Raw genomic sequence first — 17,762 nt, forward strand, 5'->3', positions numbered from 1 at the left:
AAGATATTTTTCTCTGGATGCCTTAGATTGTACATTTCTATAGACTTGTTTTAATTGGGACATGTTCTCGAATTTAGAACTGTAAACTAGAAACTTATCAAATTTTTAAAAAGCTATTCCACATCTGGTATATTGCATTCCGGCAGCTAGAAAACTAAAACAGGGCAAAATAACAAGCCAGTACCCTTAAAAAGTGTCAATGCCATGACAGATAAAGAAGACAGAGGTGTTGTTTCAAATTAGAGTAATCTAAGATGACGTGACAACTAAAGAAAATTGAGGAACTCGGGATTTAATCTCGGACCTGAAAATATAGAATGTTCATAGCCACATATTTGTAATACTCCAAAATAAACAATTACCTAAATGTCCATCAAGAATAGGATGCATAAATTTTTAGGATAAATTTACACAGTGAATTATTAAACCACAATCACAATGAATTATCTACGATTACACACCTCATGTGCATATTGTCAGCTATTAATATCTCAGTCAAATTAGATAATTCAAGGTTTTCAGGCTCAGAGCAAGTGGGTTTGATGAAAATCTGAGAGTCTGACTATGAATGGGGCACTCTACATTGTACCTGTAGATTTAAGTAACTGGAAGGAGCTTAGGCTACTCTACTTTTTGTGCATTGAACACCTAAGAGTCATTAGTCACTGAAGAGAGAGTATAGAATGGCAAAGGATTCCTAAATTTCATAAAGGACAAGGAAACAAATGTTTACTAACTGTTCACTCTTTCAAGCGCTTCTTTCTGAACTTTGACATGAATTCATTGGAACTTCACATCCCTTCTACAGAAAACTCAGAAACATCCACCCCATAGAGGTGAGGAAAGCAAGCGTTCTCCTGAATCAGAAGAGCTGGACCTGTGCAGGCTCAAAACATACAGTGCTCAAGTGTCTTCTTCTCACTTACCAACCATGAAGTCCATTTCCTCCACGTTGTCCCCGTATAAGCCATGCTTGCTTGTGCCAATGAACTTTTTCGTCGTGGGGAGAGGTACGTGGACATGGAGAAAGGAGAAAAAGAGAAGGAAAGGACCATGGCGGTTTCTACAATACAGAAAAACCTTTCTTAATGCATGCATATAAAAGTTGATCACCATAGTTATTGTTCTATAATGTTACCACACACTGAATTTGGGAGTACTGACATATAGGACCATTGTTTTCATGGGAAATAGAGCAGGTGTCTCCTTGTAGTCACAATGTCAAAAAGGAAGAAATGATAAAATTGTAAAGTTTATCATATTTTATGATCAAGTAGAGAAAGAAACATAACAAAGGATGGATCTAACAATTTAGTTCCCATTGAAAGTTAACTCTCACTTTTCAGTTTAGTAGACACCAAATGAGCTGTAGAAGAACTTTTAATAAAAACAACATTCAGGAAGGATTGTATCTGCAATGACAATTAAATAAGACAACAAGAAGCCCCTCACCCTTTTCACTCTTGAATTCTGTTTGCGCTGAGGCTTTAGGAAAGCACGGTGGACAGCATGCCATTTGCACAGAGGAGAAAGTCCATGAACCCAGTGGAATAGAAGACAATATTTAGGCTGCACTTCTATGTTCTTCTCAAGATTCCATGATGCCCTATCAGCAATGATGAGAATTGCTTCAAATGATGGGAATTTTGTGTTAATGTTCCATCACTGCGCTTGGGAAATGAGCATGGAGGGCAAGCCTTACCATATTACAGAAACATTTTTATTCACTGATGTGCCAAGAGCTTTTTTTTTTTTTTGTCTTTTGGGTAGAAAGCCAAGGTAGGAATCTGTGATACTAAAGATTAGAGATAATAATGACAATAGGAAGGACCTATTATTATTTTGAGTTCATATATATATATATTCCATATATATATATATATACTATATATATATATATGGAAAGTGGCATTGAAAACAAGAGCTGAAGAAGAGTTTGTGATGATGAGCTTGAAGGGACTCATAATAGTGAAGGCTTGTGTGCAAGAGAGAGTTTATGCAACAACCTCATGTTGCTCTCTCTCCCTTGGCTGGCGTGTGTGACCTTGGCTTTTGGAAGATTATCCACATTACTAACTGATAAGACTGTTTGCATGCCCACAGCACTGTACACTGCTGTACCAGTGTGCTTAGATGATGTGTGCCAACGTTGTAATGGTATGGTGAACACTGCTTTCTTTACTGGGTCTCTGAAATTGTTAATCATGGTTGATTGCAAAGGAAGCAGGTACCTATGTGACAAGTCCCCAGTAAAAACCCTGGATTATGAATTTAAAGGGATGCCCTCCCACCCCAGGCAGAAACACTGCACAAATGTTCTACATTTCCTTGAAGGCAGAAAGAGCACACAGGAGGAACATCTTTGAGTACTCACCTGGGACTCCTCCAGATTTTGCCCAATGTGTCTTTTTCTTTGCTGACCTTAGTGCATGTGTCCTCGCTATAATAACCTAAGGCTATGAGAACAATTGCCTCTGAGTCTTGGGAGGGCTTCTAGTGCAACAGAGAGCATCAAGGTGGCTGTGCTCCCAAAGAAAGCCTACACAGTAGTTGTGTGACCATAACATAGAAAGGGAAACTGTCTCCTCTCTGGACTTGAGGAAGCCAAGAAGGGGTAAATTCAGAAGCATGAAAGGCAGCCCCATGTGGGAGGCTGCAAGAATGGAGGCTTCTGGAATCCCCCTTAGACTGTTCCAAGACATGGAGACATTGACAAGGCAGATACAGAGAAGTAAAGGCAGAATGTTGGGGAGGCAGGAAGATAAATAACATATGGGAGAGGGGCTCCTGTGGAGAGGCTTCCAAATGACAAGGGAAGAAGAGGAGGGAAATGAGAAACTACACAGGTTTGTCTGGGTATGTTCTAGAAAAGAAATGGAGATTGCAGGTAATAATATTATAGTCCTAGCAGTAGCTACAAGCTGTTAAGAAAGTCTGCACAAACCCAGTTTCTGGCCTTAATAAAAATAGTAAAGGTCTACCCATTTATTTTTCAAGGTCCTGGATAATCTAAAAATCCACACCTTGGTAGGTGGATATTCCATGTCTCGATATCATTTACTTTGAATAGCAACTCTTCTATTTTTTTTTTCAGGTATCAAATTCAAAATGGCAGCACCTAAGACAAACGTCAACTATTACCTCTGAATAAAAGAGACTGCCTCCTTCACCATGATAGTTCCAGCTCTTTCTGCCTTCATGGGCTGCTCAGTGATCTCCTGTGCTCGCATGAGGATGCACTCCCAGTACAAAGAGGATGTGTAACTCGACAGCCAGGCGTAAGCCAGCAGCAAGCCCAACAAGGCCAGGGAGACGATCAGTGCCCAGGGGACTGAGAACCACCTGAGCAGCTTCCCCAGGACAAGGGTGAGGACCAGCACCCCCAGCAGCTGCATGCAGATCCAGAGTTTATTGCTGATGTCCAATTCCGCTTCCCGTGACATGTCTGGCCAACAAGGAGGGATAAGAGTATAGGGCATGCCGTAGTAATAGTCAAATCCATAGTGCAAAGGGTGGTGGCAATGGTCTCCACGGGATTGACAGTTTAGCCCCTGATGCCATTTCCCTGGGGGAAAATAAAACAAAGTAAAAAAAAGAGATATGTAGAGAGAAACAGAGAGATTCAGAGATAGAGATAAAGACAGAGAGATACAGATTGAGATAGGGAGACAAGGAGAAAGAGAGAGAGATAGACCAAGGAAGAGAGAGAGAGAAAAAAAGAGATATGTAGAGAGAAACAGAGAGATTCAGAGATAGAGATAAAGACAGAGAGATACGGATTGAGATAGAGAGACAAGGAGAAAGAGAGAGCTAGACCAAGGAAGAGAGAGAAATGGAGATGAGGGAAATGAGGAGTGAGATAGGTAGAGAGAGGTAAGGAGAGATAGTAAGTAAGGGAGAAGAAAGAACAATCAATGGGATACTATATTTTGCTGCACCAATGCTAACTTAATATTTTATTGAAAAAATTAAAAATTGACCAACATAGCTAATCCTAACTCCAACCTTAACCCTAACTGATATAACTGAAAGCACATATAATGTCAATTTCCTTTCTGAATAACAGCTTCACTTGTCTGTCTTTTTCATCCCCGTTAAGGATGGAAATTAGTTTTATTTCAATGGTTAATAGTGATCTTTCTGTGAGATAGACAAAATAAAAGAGAGAGAAAAAGTTTACAACAAAGAACATCTCATCTATTCCAACTAGAAATATGAACTAATGACCCAGGTAGCAAGCAGTGGAGTAAAGAACTCAATGAATAAAGAATCACTGGGAAATCAATTACTCTTTCCCCTAAAAAAATCATATTATATCTGGACACAAATTCTTGAGCTCTAAATAAAAACATCATAAACACACTCACAGGCATGCCATATGAGCAGTAGAGTGGCATAGGACATTTTATAGGATATCACAGTAGAACACGATTTTGAAATTGTATGATGGCATGATACATTTTTGATTTGTCAAATTATTTAGACAAAAAGTTGTTTCTACAAATTTCTTTACTTTCTTTTAAGGTAATAACTATGGCTATCGTCTGCTCATCTACTCTACTTGAAATGTAATACTTTCCACCTCTTACCTATCAGTCCAGTCCTGTACCCTTCTTTCTTCAACATAGCTGCAAATGTGGATTCATTTCTGGGGAGCCCTCCAGAAGCACCAAGACCAGCGACGACACGGTACTTACTTTGTAACTTATTAGAAGCCATACCTACAATTGATCCATAAGATCCAATTATTATAGCTAATATGTAAAGTGAACACAGCTATTTCACTTGCATTGATCAAAGCAAGTTAATTTTATTTTAAGATCTTCTAAGTTGTTGAGATATAATAATATCTCATTGAAGAACATGCTGTTCAACTACTTCATAAAAGTATATTGATAAAAATATAAATGGAATACATATGAAAATAAAAGTGAGAATGACAGTAGTAAAAGAATTTTAGTTTGACAAAGTTCCTTCATTTTATGTGAAATGATGTGATGTGATATTTCCTCTAATTAGAAAATGAAGAGCTAAAGATGTGTATTTTAACCACTAATAAAAGGCAACCACTAAAAAATAGTGCAGAAATATATAGCAAAAGACAAAAGTTCGTTAACCCAATATAGACAGGAAAGTAAGAACACCTGGGGAAAACACAAAATAAACAAGAAATTGGTACATCAAAATCTAACCATGTCAATAATTATATTAAATGCTAATGGAAAAAACACAATTAAAATCAGAATGGATGAAAATGCAAGACCCAATTATACATTTCCCACAAGAGTTGAACTTTGAATAGAAAGACACAGGTTGAAAGAAAAGTTATGGACCAAGATACACCATTTCTATACTACACGTAACAAGGCTGAAGTACCTGTGTTAACTTCAGCTGAACTAGACTTCAAGGTAAAGATTATTATCCGATATATGGAGGAAAATTACATAATGATCATAGAAGAAGTCCATCAGGAAAGAACACAATAAATGAGCTTCAAAACACATGAAAGCAGAATTTAAACAAAGGAACAGAAAATTCTGTAATAATAGCTACATGATTTGCGGTACAAGGGTAGTTCAGTGGTAGAATGAATTGGCACATTGAAATCAGCCATATCAGTAATTACACCAAATGTCCATGAACAAAACACAATTAAAAGCAGAATAGATCAAAACACAAGACGCAATTATATGCTGCCTACAAGAGATTGAATTAGAAAGACACCGATTAAAAGAATAGTTATGGAAAAAGACATACTGTTTTTCTTTGTTTATCTTACTGATATACAGAGGAAGATTACATAGTTATCACAGGAGCAACTCATCAGGTAGAGAAAACAAGAAAAAGTGTATGCTTCTAATAAAAAAGCTTCAAAACACATAAAAGTATAATTAAACAGAAGAATAGAAAATTACATCATAGCAGTTACATGATTTAAATGCTGAAAATTTCTCAGCAATTGATAGAATAGTTAGACAAACAAGCAAAAGCATTAAGGAATGAATTATTGGAATTAACTCAAAGCTTCCCAAAACACATTATTTTCTAGTGCACAGAGTATATTCACCCACTTAGAGCACACACAAAATATTCTCTGATTACTGAAGGCTGACATTGGAAATCAACAAAAATATGATATCTATTAAGAACCCATATTTAGAAATTAAACAACATATTTAGAAATTTGCAATGATTTTCAGTAAACTTTAGAAAATATTCTGGACTGTATAATAGCAAAATATAATGTGTCAAAATCAGGGGGATACAGCTAAAGTAGTGCAGAAAGTAGCAGTAAGTAGAGAAAAATTCATCGTTTCAAATCAAATTAGTCTAAAACCATTTGCCAAGTTTCCACATTAAGAGCCTCATAAAACATGAAAAGAAATAAACCCAGAGTAAGATAAACAAACAAAACAATAAAGATAACATCAGAAATTCACAAAATCAGAGGCAAAAAATGATTCTATAGAAAGACTATAACTAACCTTAAATTTGATGGGGGAAGACTGAAGGATTTCTTCCACAATCAGGTACAAGGGTGGGATATCTATATTCACCACTTCTATTTGAAATTCTATTGGCATTTAAGCCACTGTTAAAGTGTAAACAAATACATTTCTAAAACTGGACAAGAAGTTTAACAAACACCTCAGAAAAAATGTACAAATTGCTGATAGGTATATGAGTAAGTTTTCAATATTACATCATCAGAGAAAGGCAAACTGAAATTTCAATGTATACCACTGAACAACTCTTTCAATGGCCACAATGAAAAAAAGTTTGATGATACTAAATGTTGAGGAGAAAATGGAGCCACTGGAACTCTCCCATATCCTTCATGAGGGAGTAAACTGGAATTATTTTGATAAAAGGGCTAGCTAGAATGTTGCAAAATTTAGCATACACCCACATGGTGAACCAGTATTTATTGCTCAATGGAAATTAAAATGTATGTCCACAATAAAACTGGTAGAGAAATATTCAAATAGATTGAAAACAGTTCTCAGAGAGAGTCACGTATCTGCAGATCTGACCTGACAAGGTATCGACCAGTTAGAAAAGCATTGTGTTTTGTTGCCAACAGCCCCATCAGAAACAGCCTTGGGGCCCCTCATTAGAAAAAAATGGATAAATAAACTATGATAGAAGAAAAGGAATGAACTACTCATATATACCAAACCACAGGTAGGAATATCAAAAATATTTCACTCAGTGAAGTGTATTTAAGTGAAGTTTTAGAGGAGGCAAACCAATATAGGATGCCTTTTGGGTGTGTGTGTATGGAGTTTCTCTGGGAAGGGGTGTAAGGGAACTTTCTGGGGTGAGTCTCATGTATATGATACACAGAGTTATGTACTTTCCAAGTCATTACTTGGTACGTTAAAGATTTCTGCATTACATTGTATGTAAATTTCCCTGGAAATTTAAAAGCAGCAATGAATTTTAAATAAATATTGAACTCTGGCTGTTGATATTCATGTTGAATTCTTTAGCACGGTGTGTACAAATGTCTGCCATTTACTTTAAAACAAATTTAAAAAGTAGCAAGTATCCACAGGTGCTACAGGGATGGATAGGTATGCAACAAACGGTATAATAAAATGTGAATGATAGAAATTGAGTGTTAAGTATATAGGTATTTACTGTAGAATTCTTTCAATTTTGTTAGATTGTTAATCCATTCTGCCAGTCTCTATCTTTTGATTGGGGAGTTTAGTCCATTAACATTTAATGCTATTACTTTAAAAGCAGTATTTTCTCATACCATTGGCATAGAGTGGCGTGTAGAGCTTTTAATTCTCATCCTTTCCAAAGGCATGGTACAAACAGAGGCTGAGAAAGAAGGTGGGCTAAGTTGTTTCTGATTCCCAGTCTCTGGGGTCTGACTTCCTTGAATGCAGGCTGCCAGTTGATCTGGGCCCACACCCCTTTTCTTGGTGAAGATACGCCCTTTAGGGAATTATCTCCTTCATCTGAATCGCTACTTTGACTCTCAACCCTATCTTAACTCCACCCTTGCCTGAGTCAGCTTTGACAATCGAAACCTGAGTCTTTTGCTAATGAGCTATTGAGAATACTTTTTTTTTAAAGGGGAAAAAAAGAAGAAAGCAAAACAGAGAGAGATACCTACAATCCCTTTTCAGAGCCAGTACCTAACCCACCAATGTTCACCAGCCAGGAGAGTTGGTACCTGGCTCTATAAAGGTGAGCAGCCCCTTTCCAGTAGTCTGTGCTTGACTCCAGGTGAATCCATTTTCTTCCCTTAATCAGCCCCTTCTCTTCTCTGCCAGGAGACAGAGACTATATGGTTACTTTCTTGCCTTCTGTGGATTTATCTGTGCTCACAGCTTGTATCCAGCAGTCCAAAGTTGTTAACTAAAACCACTATTGGAGCTTCAGTGAGCTACCTTCTCTTGGACCTAGTAGAGTCTGATTCGTTTTCCCCACTTCAAAGAGTCGCTACCAGCCTGCCATGCCAGTGAGGAAGGCGCACCAGCTTCTATGGTTCAGGGCTTTACTTACAGTTCTGGTGTGTGATCTCGGCACTTCTACCCCTTCCAGACTGGTGTACAGTGTGTGTCTGGTCACTCATACCCCTCAAAGAGTTGCTCCAGACAGTACTTGGATATTTACTGATCGCTCTAGAAGACTAATTAAATTCCACACTTCCCTATATCACCCTCAACCTTGTTGTATCTTTTTCATAATAAAATCGTGAAAAAAAAATTTTAAACATGACTTTTCCAACATTCCTACATTTGTAATAAAATTTCAAAGCAGAACTTCTAGAGCCATGGTCTCCAATAGGATTTTCAGGAATATTGGAAGTGCTCTACATCTGTGATTTCCAGTGTGGAAGCCAAGAGTCACATGTGGCTACCATGACTGAGAAACTAAATATTAAAATGTATTTTTTTTTAATTCTTTGCATTTGGATAGCCCCATGTCACCAATGATTTGGAAATCTCAATTCCTGGAAGCATTGATCAGCTTCAGAGCCAGGCACAAGGAAACACAATGATGGCTGAAGCTTATGAATTTCAAGGGAATTTGGAAATTTTCAATGAAATTTTTACAGTAGACATTATCAAACCAGTTTTTATGTGGATTAAAAGTTGCTATCAGAAAGGCAAATCTACGCACCGGATCTGACAGGGTATCGGCCTGTTAGAAAAGCAGCCCTGCTTGGAGAGCATAAAGGCGCTGCAGCAATGTGCTGGTTGAGTTTCACACCTTCTTTGGCCAAGCTATCTATATTCGGAGTCCTAGAAAAGATGAGCAAAGGAGGAAAATGGAGGAAAGATTGTGACAAGCCATGTCCATAACATCTACCTATAAGAAACTCAGTGGCCCAGTTGTTTTCTCCACTGGGTTCTTCCCACATAAAATGATCGTAGAGAAGACATAATGGGCCAGTCTGTCAGTTTTCAGATTTAGAATGGCATAGTCTGAGTAGGGTTGTTTCCATGAGTATTTTAGAATGTATTTGTCTGTTTCTGTCCAAGACTCAGTTTCTTTGTCCTCATTTCAAGCTCAAAGAATAATGTCTTAAGCATTTGTCTTCCTGGTTCTTTATGCTTAGAATTGAATTTTCTTCCCTAGGAGATTTAAGGATCTAGTATTTAAAGTTTAAAATGAGAATAAAATGTGAAATGAATAGAAATCAAACATCAAATACTAGACCAGTGTTTTGAATCTAAGAAAGGAGGCAATATGATTTTTGAACATAAATTTCAGCCAAATAGGTGTTGATATTTTTAACCAAAGGATTTTTAGACTTACCCAAGGATTTTCTCCAAATTTCTTTACCTGACGGACTTCCTTTTAAGCTAAACTAAAATTAGAATCCAAAATTAAATGAATTCCAGAGAAGGATTTCTTTTTTGTGGCAAACAGGGTGGGGCTGGGGATGGGGGAGGGGAAGCTACTCTAGGGTATAACTAAATGAGAAGCAAATGGATTCTCTACAGATGTAGATATGGTTCAGAATACACGTCTGGGTTCCAACTTTAAGAAGGAATTAGAATTCTGCAAGAGTCTGCTTTACATCATTCCATGTCATTTGGATATTTTTCTTTCTCTTATCATAGGACAGATAGCTGATAAGATTAGATAGATAGTTAGCTGACATATAGATAGAAAAATAGAGCTATAGGTAGGTAATGAGATAGATAGAAGATAAATAAGTAGAGAGAGATATGATAATAAATGATAAAAATGATAAATAGATAGACAGTTTGATGGTAGATAAAGGGAGAGAGGCTACCTAGCAAGTAACTAATGGAAATTGATACGATCTCTAAAGAATAATTTTCATAATTATCTCATTATTTATAGATTTAAGAACACAACCTATGGACAACCCAATTAATTCCAAGGATATAACTCAAAAATCTCAAGAATTTCCATTACTAACAATATTATATACATTGTCACACTGTGTACTTTCATCAAGGCGTGAGAGAAGCTTGGCAAGAGTACAGAAGGAATTCATTCTTTCATGAATGTGACACAATCACATACTTCACCTTTAACTCTCCATCTCTAAAGGTATTACCTGCCCAAGTGAAGCCGTACCTAATGGTGTCATTGCCGTAGCATCCTAGGTCACCGATCCCGAGATCATCTGCCATTATTAACACAATATTAGGCCGGGAATCAGCCATCACCTTGGAGCCACATGTTTCCAACAACATAGTAAACCAGATCAGAGAACCTAGGAAAATCCTGGAAAGCATAAGAAATTACTGTTAAGAAAGTGATGCATCATCAATAGTCAAGTCTGGCATCCCGAAGGACACTCTCTTCTACTTGGCGAAATGTCTTCAGAGGTGGAGGATGTAACTCAGCAGCCGGCCAGAGCTTCCATTTCCAAAGCATGAATATTGTTGAGTCTAGGAATCTTATCATGAGTGTCTCCAACCTTATCTCCTCACACGTTCTAGAAGGCATGCTTTCCTTTGACCTGAAACTCGAAATTATTGAGGGGACCAATCTCTCCACTGTGCATTCAGAGATCACATTCAAGAGAAAACATATCCACGTCATGTCATTCCTGAATTGAGAGTAGACCCTTTTAAGAAGTTCATTTTCATTGAAAGAAAAGACAAAGGGAAAGAGTGAAATTGGATCCTCCCTCCAATGTTCCCAGTGCCCCACCTTCGAAAGTCCCATTATCTCAGAGCCGGACATAATAATTTGCCAAGAACAAGGCACTGAATGTAACATTCATTACAAGAGAATGATGGAAGGTGTTCCAACTGTACTCCTCTACCCATCTTGAATATCTCCTCCTCCACGAAAGCTCCTGAGTCTCTGACTCCAAAGCAGACTTATCACTAACAAAGTCCCCTGCGGAGACTCCACTTTGAGTCCTAATCATTTTATATTTCAACCACAAGCGTTTTCACTGGTTTTCCTTTGCATTCAGATACTCTCGGGGCAAAGAACTATGTCTCAGGACCTTCCTTTCTCCTATAACTCTCACAGAACGTTAAACAGACAGTAAACATTTGTAGAACAAACCAAAAGCTTGGATAAAATATGTTCTTCTCATTCAAAAGAACATTTACAAATAAAATTTGCTTCTCTAGAAGATTTGAGTTAAAGAAATGTCCAGCATAATTTTCTTCTGTCACTTATTGAATGTATATGATGAAATATTATTGAGAGCTGTCATTTCACAAAATAGTAAGAATTTTCTCAAATATATTATTAATTGGTAGTATCTCCAGGGTCAAATTCTTAATGATGTTTGCATCACAATTAGAAATTATAATTAGAAATTATCCTGAAGTAATTAGTCAACTCACCAGTATTTCATAGTAATAGCCAAGGTCTCTATATCTTTCTTGAGGTAAGATAGGATTCCCTGTAAAATAAATTCATTACTTCAGCATATCGAATTACTTATAATGAAAAGGATATGTTAGCGTTTGTAAAATCTTACTAATCAGTTCTTATTAAAGCATTGCTTTATGTGAAAGCAATGTACTCTTTACTATTAAAAAAATCAGCAGTAATTGCTTTTGACTATTGTTGAGCTCCCCACTCTTAATATAACTAGGAGAAATTATATTCAGCTCACAAATATAAAGTTTTTTGTGGGCCAGTTGTGGTTGGTGGAAAAATTTGAAAGACTTAATGGGGCTAGTTTTCCAATATAAGGATTTTCACATAGAATGAACAGGGAACCCTAAGTGACCAGGAGAGCTCTAAATTGCTCGCCCCTCTAAAGGTATTTTGGGAATAGTTCCCCAGACATAATTACAAAAGTGAAAGAAAAGTATCTGAGGAATCATGTCTCACTGCAAAGCAGCAAGCAAACCAATTTAATCACCCTATATTCCCTCTGGGAAAAAAAAAACAAAAACAAAAACACGAATGGACCTCAATTCTAACTCCATCCCATCAAACAGGGGCAGTCTGTACATGACTCAAAATGACATTACAAATTTCCTTATTCTCTCCAAACCTATGGAATGGAGACAGAAAGCAGAGGACCTAGTTAAGGGTGAGAAAAATTATCTTCTTACCTTGCTTTCTCAGTGCTTTGAGGAGTCACCAAAGCTTTGCAGTAAGCTTTGGGGGACATAGAATAAGACAATGTTTGCCCCCATAAGAGATGTATCAGCTTTCCAGCACCATCACAAACCCCAGAAATCTCTTCCCAGAAAACTCTCAGAACTCACCTCTGAAATGCTTCGTTGTGGGATTCTTGAACAGGAATCAACGTCTCTGAACGTAGACACGCTCTCCAGGCATGGAGAAATATGGCAAGCATTGGCTTTTCATGCCTGGGCTTATTATGATACAGAGATAAAGGCAGATGTTTGAGCAAATCTTCCGTCTCAATGATATAATTTGTTAACTCTGTTGTCTGGGTGACCGATACCTGTCTCAATACAAGTCCTGAGTCAACAAAAACCAACCTCATCCTTCCTCATGATGAAACGACTTCATTAACAGCCAAATGCTGTATTTGGCATTATGAGTGCTTCATGCATGCTAATAAATTCAATATTTGCATACTCACTCTAAGGCACTTACTGGTCTATGTATTATACAGATTACAAATTACATTGAGTGACCTTAAGTACCTCCACGTGATAAATTGGAAAGCCAGGATTTAAAGCCAGGCATTGGGGGTGTATTAGGGCGTCCAATGGACATTTGAAGTAGGTGCCATCACCACGTAGCTAACCAGTCTACACTTTCTTCAACATTTTCCATGTCTCGAAAAGGACAAGACTGCTCAGCAGATACTGGCTCACTTTTTAAAAATGTTTTATTGATACATATTATATTCTCACATACCATGTAATCATGGAAAGTGTACAATCCGTGATTTACAATATCATCATAGAGCTGTACATTTATCCTCACAATTGACTTTTTTTTTCTTTTTAGTGAAAAATAACATATATACAAAAAAGCAGTACATTTCAAATCACATTGAAACAATTAATTGTGGAACAGATTTAAGAGTTTGGTATGGGCTGCAATTCCACAATTTTAGGTTTTTACTTGTAGCTGTCCTAAGATATTGGAGACTAAAAGAAGCATCCATATAACGATTCACTACTCATACTCATTTGTTCAACTCTACGTTCTCTGTATAACTCCACATAACCTTTAATTTTTCTCCCACTCTTTAGTGTTATTTGGGCGATGACCATTTTAGCTTTTTTTATGTTGGAAGGGGCTGTTGATAATATGGGATAGGGGGATGGAACTAGTTGATGCTCTGGAGAGGCTGGCCCATCTGCATTTCAAGACTTATCTGGCCCAGGGACCTATCTGGAGGTTGTATGTTTCTGGAAAGTTACCCAAGTGCATGGAACGTTTGTAGACTCTTACATATTGCCCTAGGTGTTCTTTAGGATTGACAGTTATGGTTTTGGTTGGAATTTGGCAAGTTATGATAGGTTGCAAGGTCTAACTGAAGCTTGCACAAGTGTAGCTTCCAGTGTAACCTCTTAATTCCATCTGAACTCTCTCAGCCACCTATGCCTTATTTATTACACTTCTTTTCCTACTTCTGATTGGGATGGAATTGTTGATCCCATGGTGCCAAGGCCAGACTCATCCCTGGGAGTCCTCTCCCATGCCACCAGGGAGACTTTCACCCCTGGATGTCATGTCCCATATAGGGGGTGGGGGGAGGGCAATGGTTTCACTTGCAGAGTTGGGCTTAGAAAGAGACTGAGGCCACATCTGAGCAACAACAGAGGTCCTCCAGAAGTAACTTTTAGGCATGCCTATAGATAGTCTACGCTTCTCCACAAGAGTAAGCCTCATGATCAAGGGTTTGGCTTATTGATTTGGGTGTTCCTAATATTTGACACAGTATCAGGGGTTTCCTTGGGGGTAAAGTTTAGTAGTTCCATATTTTTTTCTCCCACCCCTCAAGGGACTTTGCCAATACTTTTTGATTATCTGCTCAATATACTCTGGCATGTATCCAGGCATTACAATGAACTCTACAGGATTACAGGCCCTCATTCTTATTCTGGGATCCCTGTGTTTGGATTGTTTAAATGATCTGTCCAAACAGGTTGAGTTAGATTATGTGCTACAGAAAATTAAGGTTTTGGAAAAAATAAACCTTTCTTCCTTTGTCTCAAAGACTAGATGAAGTTCTAAAATACAGACAATGTCTTCCTTACCCCTGTATTCTGAGTTACCTGAATCCCAACCTGATCACTTTCATTTTTATCTCTAAAAACCAGATTATTAAAAAAAAAAACCCAGGATATATATATATATGTAAAACAGTCTCTCAAAATCCGGAAATAAGAATCACAACTCCAGACTAAATGTGTCTGCTATGAGAGTTTACAATCTAGTCCCCTATTTTCTTATAAGTATTTTCTAAAGGAGACCATAACAATATTTGCTCTTTTGTGCTGGCTTATTTTGCCTCAGCAAGCATCCCCCAGGTTCTTTCACAATGTTACATACCTCACAATTTCATTACTTTTTGTAGCAGCACAATGTGTTAACATGTGCATACGCCATCATTCCCACCCAGTGCATCTTTCAGCCATCTGCATTCATTGGGCATCATGTCCAGTCAACAAAACGTCCATCACCAGTCTAAAGTTTAGACAATTTCATTGTTCCCAAGACGAAGATTACCAATAAACACACCCTCACCAAACAGGAAATCTAACCCTCCCCTTTAACTCTTGTCCCTTCCCCCATCACTTACCCCTGGTGTCGCTGTGGTACTGTTGATGTTTTCCTGGAAACACAGACCATTGCATGCAATAGCAATTTTCCCCCTATACCCCAAACTTATATAGTCTTTGTACAAGATTCATAACCTTTGCAGTAGTTCATGCAAGAATTGATCTAAAATTGTAGTGTTAATTGGTGGGACACAGGAGTCTATACAACCCCTTTCAATCATGCTCACCTTCAATATGGTAATATTATTTATAAACCCACTAACGAACTGCTTTCACTTCTATCTATTCGCTTATATTTAAGTTCAATGTCACTAGCTAACCGTCCATCTGCCTCTATCCTCTGTGCCTCTCTAGGTCCCCCGTAATCCATATTTTAAGCCTCCAATTTTACCTTTACCATGGTCATAAAAGTGGAGTCAGACAGTATCTCTCTTTTCGTGTCTGGCTTATTTCACTCGGCATTATGTCCTCAAGGCTCATCCATCTTGTCATGTGCTTCAGGATGTCATTTTGTCTTACTGCTGCATAATATTCCATCATATGTATGTACTATATTTTGTTGATCCACTCGTCTGTTGATGGGCACTTAGGTTGTTTCCATCTTTTGGCATTTGTGAATGATGCTGCTGTGAACATCAGTGTGCAAATGTCTGTTTGTGCCACTGCTTTCAGCTCTTCTGGGTATATACAAAATAGTGCTATTGCTGGGTCATAGAGCTACTCAATATTTAGTTTTCTGAGGAAACCATCAGACTGTCTTCCATAGCAGCTGTACCATTACACATTCCCACCAGCAGTGCATAAGTGTTCCATTTCTCCTCATCCTCTCCAATATTTGTAGTTTCCTGATTGTTTAATAGCAGCTATTCTTATAGGTGTGAGATGGTATCGCATTGTAGTCTTGAACTGCATTTCCCTCATAGCTAATGAAAATGAACATCTCTTCATTTCTACTGAGCCATGTGTATTTGCTCTTCAGAAAAACACCTATTCATATCTTTAACCCATTTTATAATTGGACTGTTTGTTCCTTGTTGTTGAGTTGTATGATTTCTTTTTATGTATTCCAGGACAACAAAGCTTTGTCCAATGTGTGATTTCCAAATATTTTTTCCCCTTGAGTTGTCTGTCTCTTCATCTTTTTGACAAAGTCTTTTGAGGTGCAGAAGCAATTGATTTTGAGGACTTCCCATTTATCTATTTTTTCTTTTGTTGCTTGTGCTTTGGGTGTAACATTTGGGAAGCTGCCTCCTATTACTATGTCTTGAAGATGTGTCCCTACATTTTCTTCTAGAAGCTTTATGGTGCTAGTTCTTATATTTAAGTATGTGATCCACTTTGAGTTAATTTTTGTATAGGGTGTAAGGACCCTTGTCCTCTTTCATTCTTTTGCCTATTGATATCAAGTTCTACCATGCCCACTTATTGAAAAGACTGTTTTGCTCCAGTTCAGATGATTTATTGGCCTTGTCAAACATCAGTTGACCATAGGTTTGATGGTCTATTCCTGCACTCTTGATTTGATTCATTGGTCAATGCTTCTATCTTTGTGGCAATGCCATAGAGTTTTGACCACTCTGGCTTTATAATAAGTTTTAAAATGAGAAAGTACTCATCCTTCCACTTCGTTCGTCTTTTTTAGGATGTTTTAACTATTCAAGGTCTCTTTCCCTTCCAGATGAATTTGGTAACTAGCTTTTCCAAGTCTTCAAAGTAGGTTGTTGTAATTTTGACTGGTACTGCATTGAATCTGTAGATCAATTTGGGTAGAAATGACATCTTAACTACATTTAACCTTCCTATCCATGAGCAGGGAGTGTCTTTTCAATTATTTAGATTCTTTGATTTACTTTAGCAATATTATATAGTTTTCTGTGTACAAATCCTTTCCACCCCTAGTTAAGTTCATTTCTAGTTACCTGATTCTTTTAGTTGCAATTTTGAATGCATTTTTTTCCTTAATTGACTCTTCAGTTAGGTCATTGTTTGGGTATAGAAACATTACTGATTTTTGCACATTAATTTTGTATCTTGCCACCTTGCTAAATTTGTTATTAGTTCAAGTAACTCTGTTGTAAATATCTCAGGATTTTTCAAGTATAGTATGATGCCATCTGCAAATAATGGAATTTTTCCTTCTTCCTTTCCTGTTTGGATGCCTTTTATGTCTTTTTCCTACTTAATCACTCAAGCTAGAATTCTAGCACAATGTTGAATAAGAGTGGTGACAAAGGGCATCCTTGTCTTCTTCCTGATCTTAGGGAGAAAACTTTCAGTCTCTCTCCATTGAGTATGATGCTGGCTATGGGTTTGTCATGTATGACCTTTATCATATTGAGGAATTCACCTTTAATTCTTACCTTTTGAAGTGTTTTTATCAGGAAAGGATGCTGAATTTGGTCAAATGCTTTTTCAGTATCAATCAAGATGATCATGTGTTTTCTCTCTTTCAGTTTGTTAATGTGCTAGAATATACTAATTGATTACCTTGTGCTGAACCACCCTTGCATGCCTGGTACAAACCCCACCTGGAGATGGTGTATAATTCTTTCAGTGTGTCCTTCCTT

The 17,762-nt window shown here is 37.5% G+C and overlaps 1 protein-coding gene across 9 annotated transcripts in view; it reads right to left on the reverse strand.

The window, feature by feature from the left end:
* LOC143671392 (arylsulfatase F-like) overlaps positions 1-17,762 on the reverse strand; it is a 104,805-nt gene that overhangs the window by 5,856 nt on the left and 81,187 nt on the right. For 6 of the 9 annotated variants that reach the window (XM_077146535.1, XM_077146532.1, XM_077146531.1 and 3 more), the window contains 7 exons: positions 12,694-12,896; positions 11,815-11,873; positions 10,580-10,729; positions 9,146-9,267; positions 4,590-4,721; positions 3,142-3,565; positions 927-1,063 (listed from right to left, as the gene is read on the reverse strand). In XM_077146535.1, coding sequence (XP_077002650.1) covers positions 927-1,063; positions 3,142-3,565; positions 4,590-4,721; positions 9,146-9,267; positions 10,580-10,729; positions 11,815-11,825 — 976 coding nt within the window. In that variant the 5' untranslated portion in view covers positions 11,826-11,873; positions 12,694-12,896. Of the gene's footprint in view, positions 1-926; positions 1,064-3,141; positions 3,566-4,589; positions 4,722-9,145; positions 9,268-9,784; positions 9,836-10,579; positions 10,730-11,814; positions 11,874-12,693; positions 12,897-17,762 lie in introns of those variants that run through there. The other 3 variants (XM_077146534.1, XM_077146538.1, XM_077146539.1) reach the window with 2 other exon arrangements.

The sequence above is a fragment of the Tamandua tetradactyla genome, chromosome X (assembly GCF_023851605.1).
Source record: "Tamandua tetradactyla isolate mTamTet1 chromosome X, mTamTet1.pri, whole genome shotgun sequence".
NCBI lineage: Eukaryota > Metazoa > Chordata > Mammalia > Pilosa > Myrmecophagidae > Tamandua > Tamandua tetradactyla.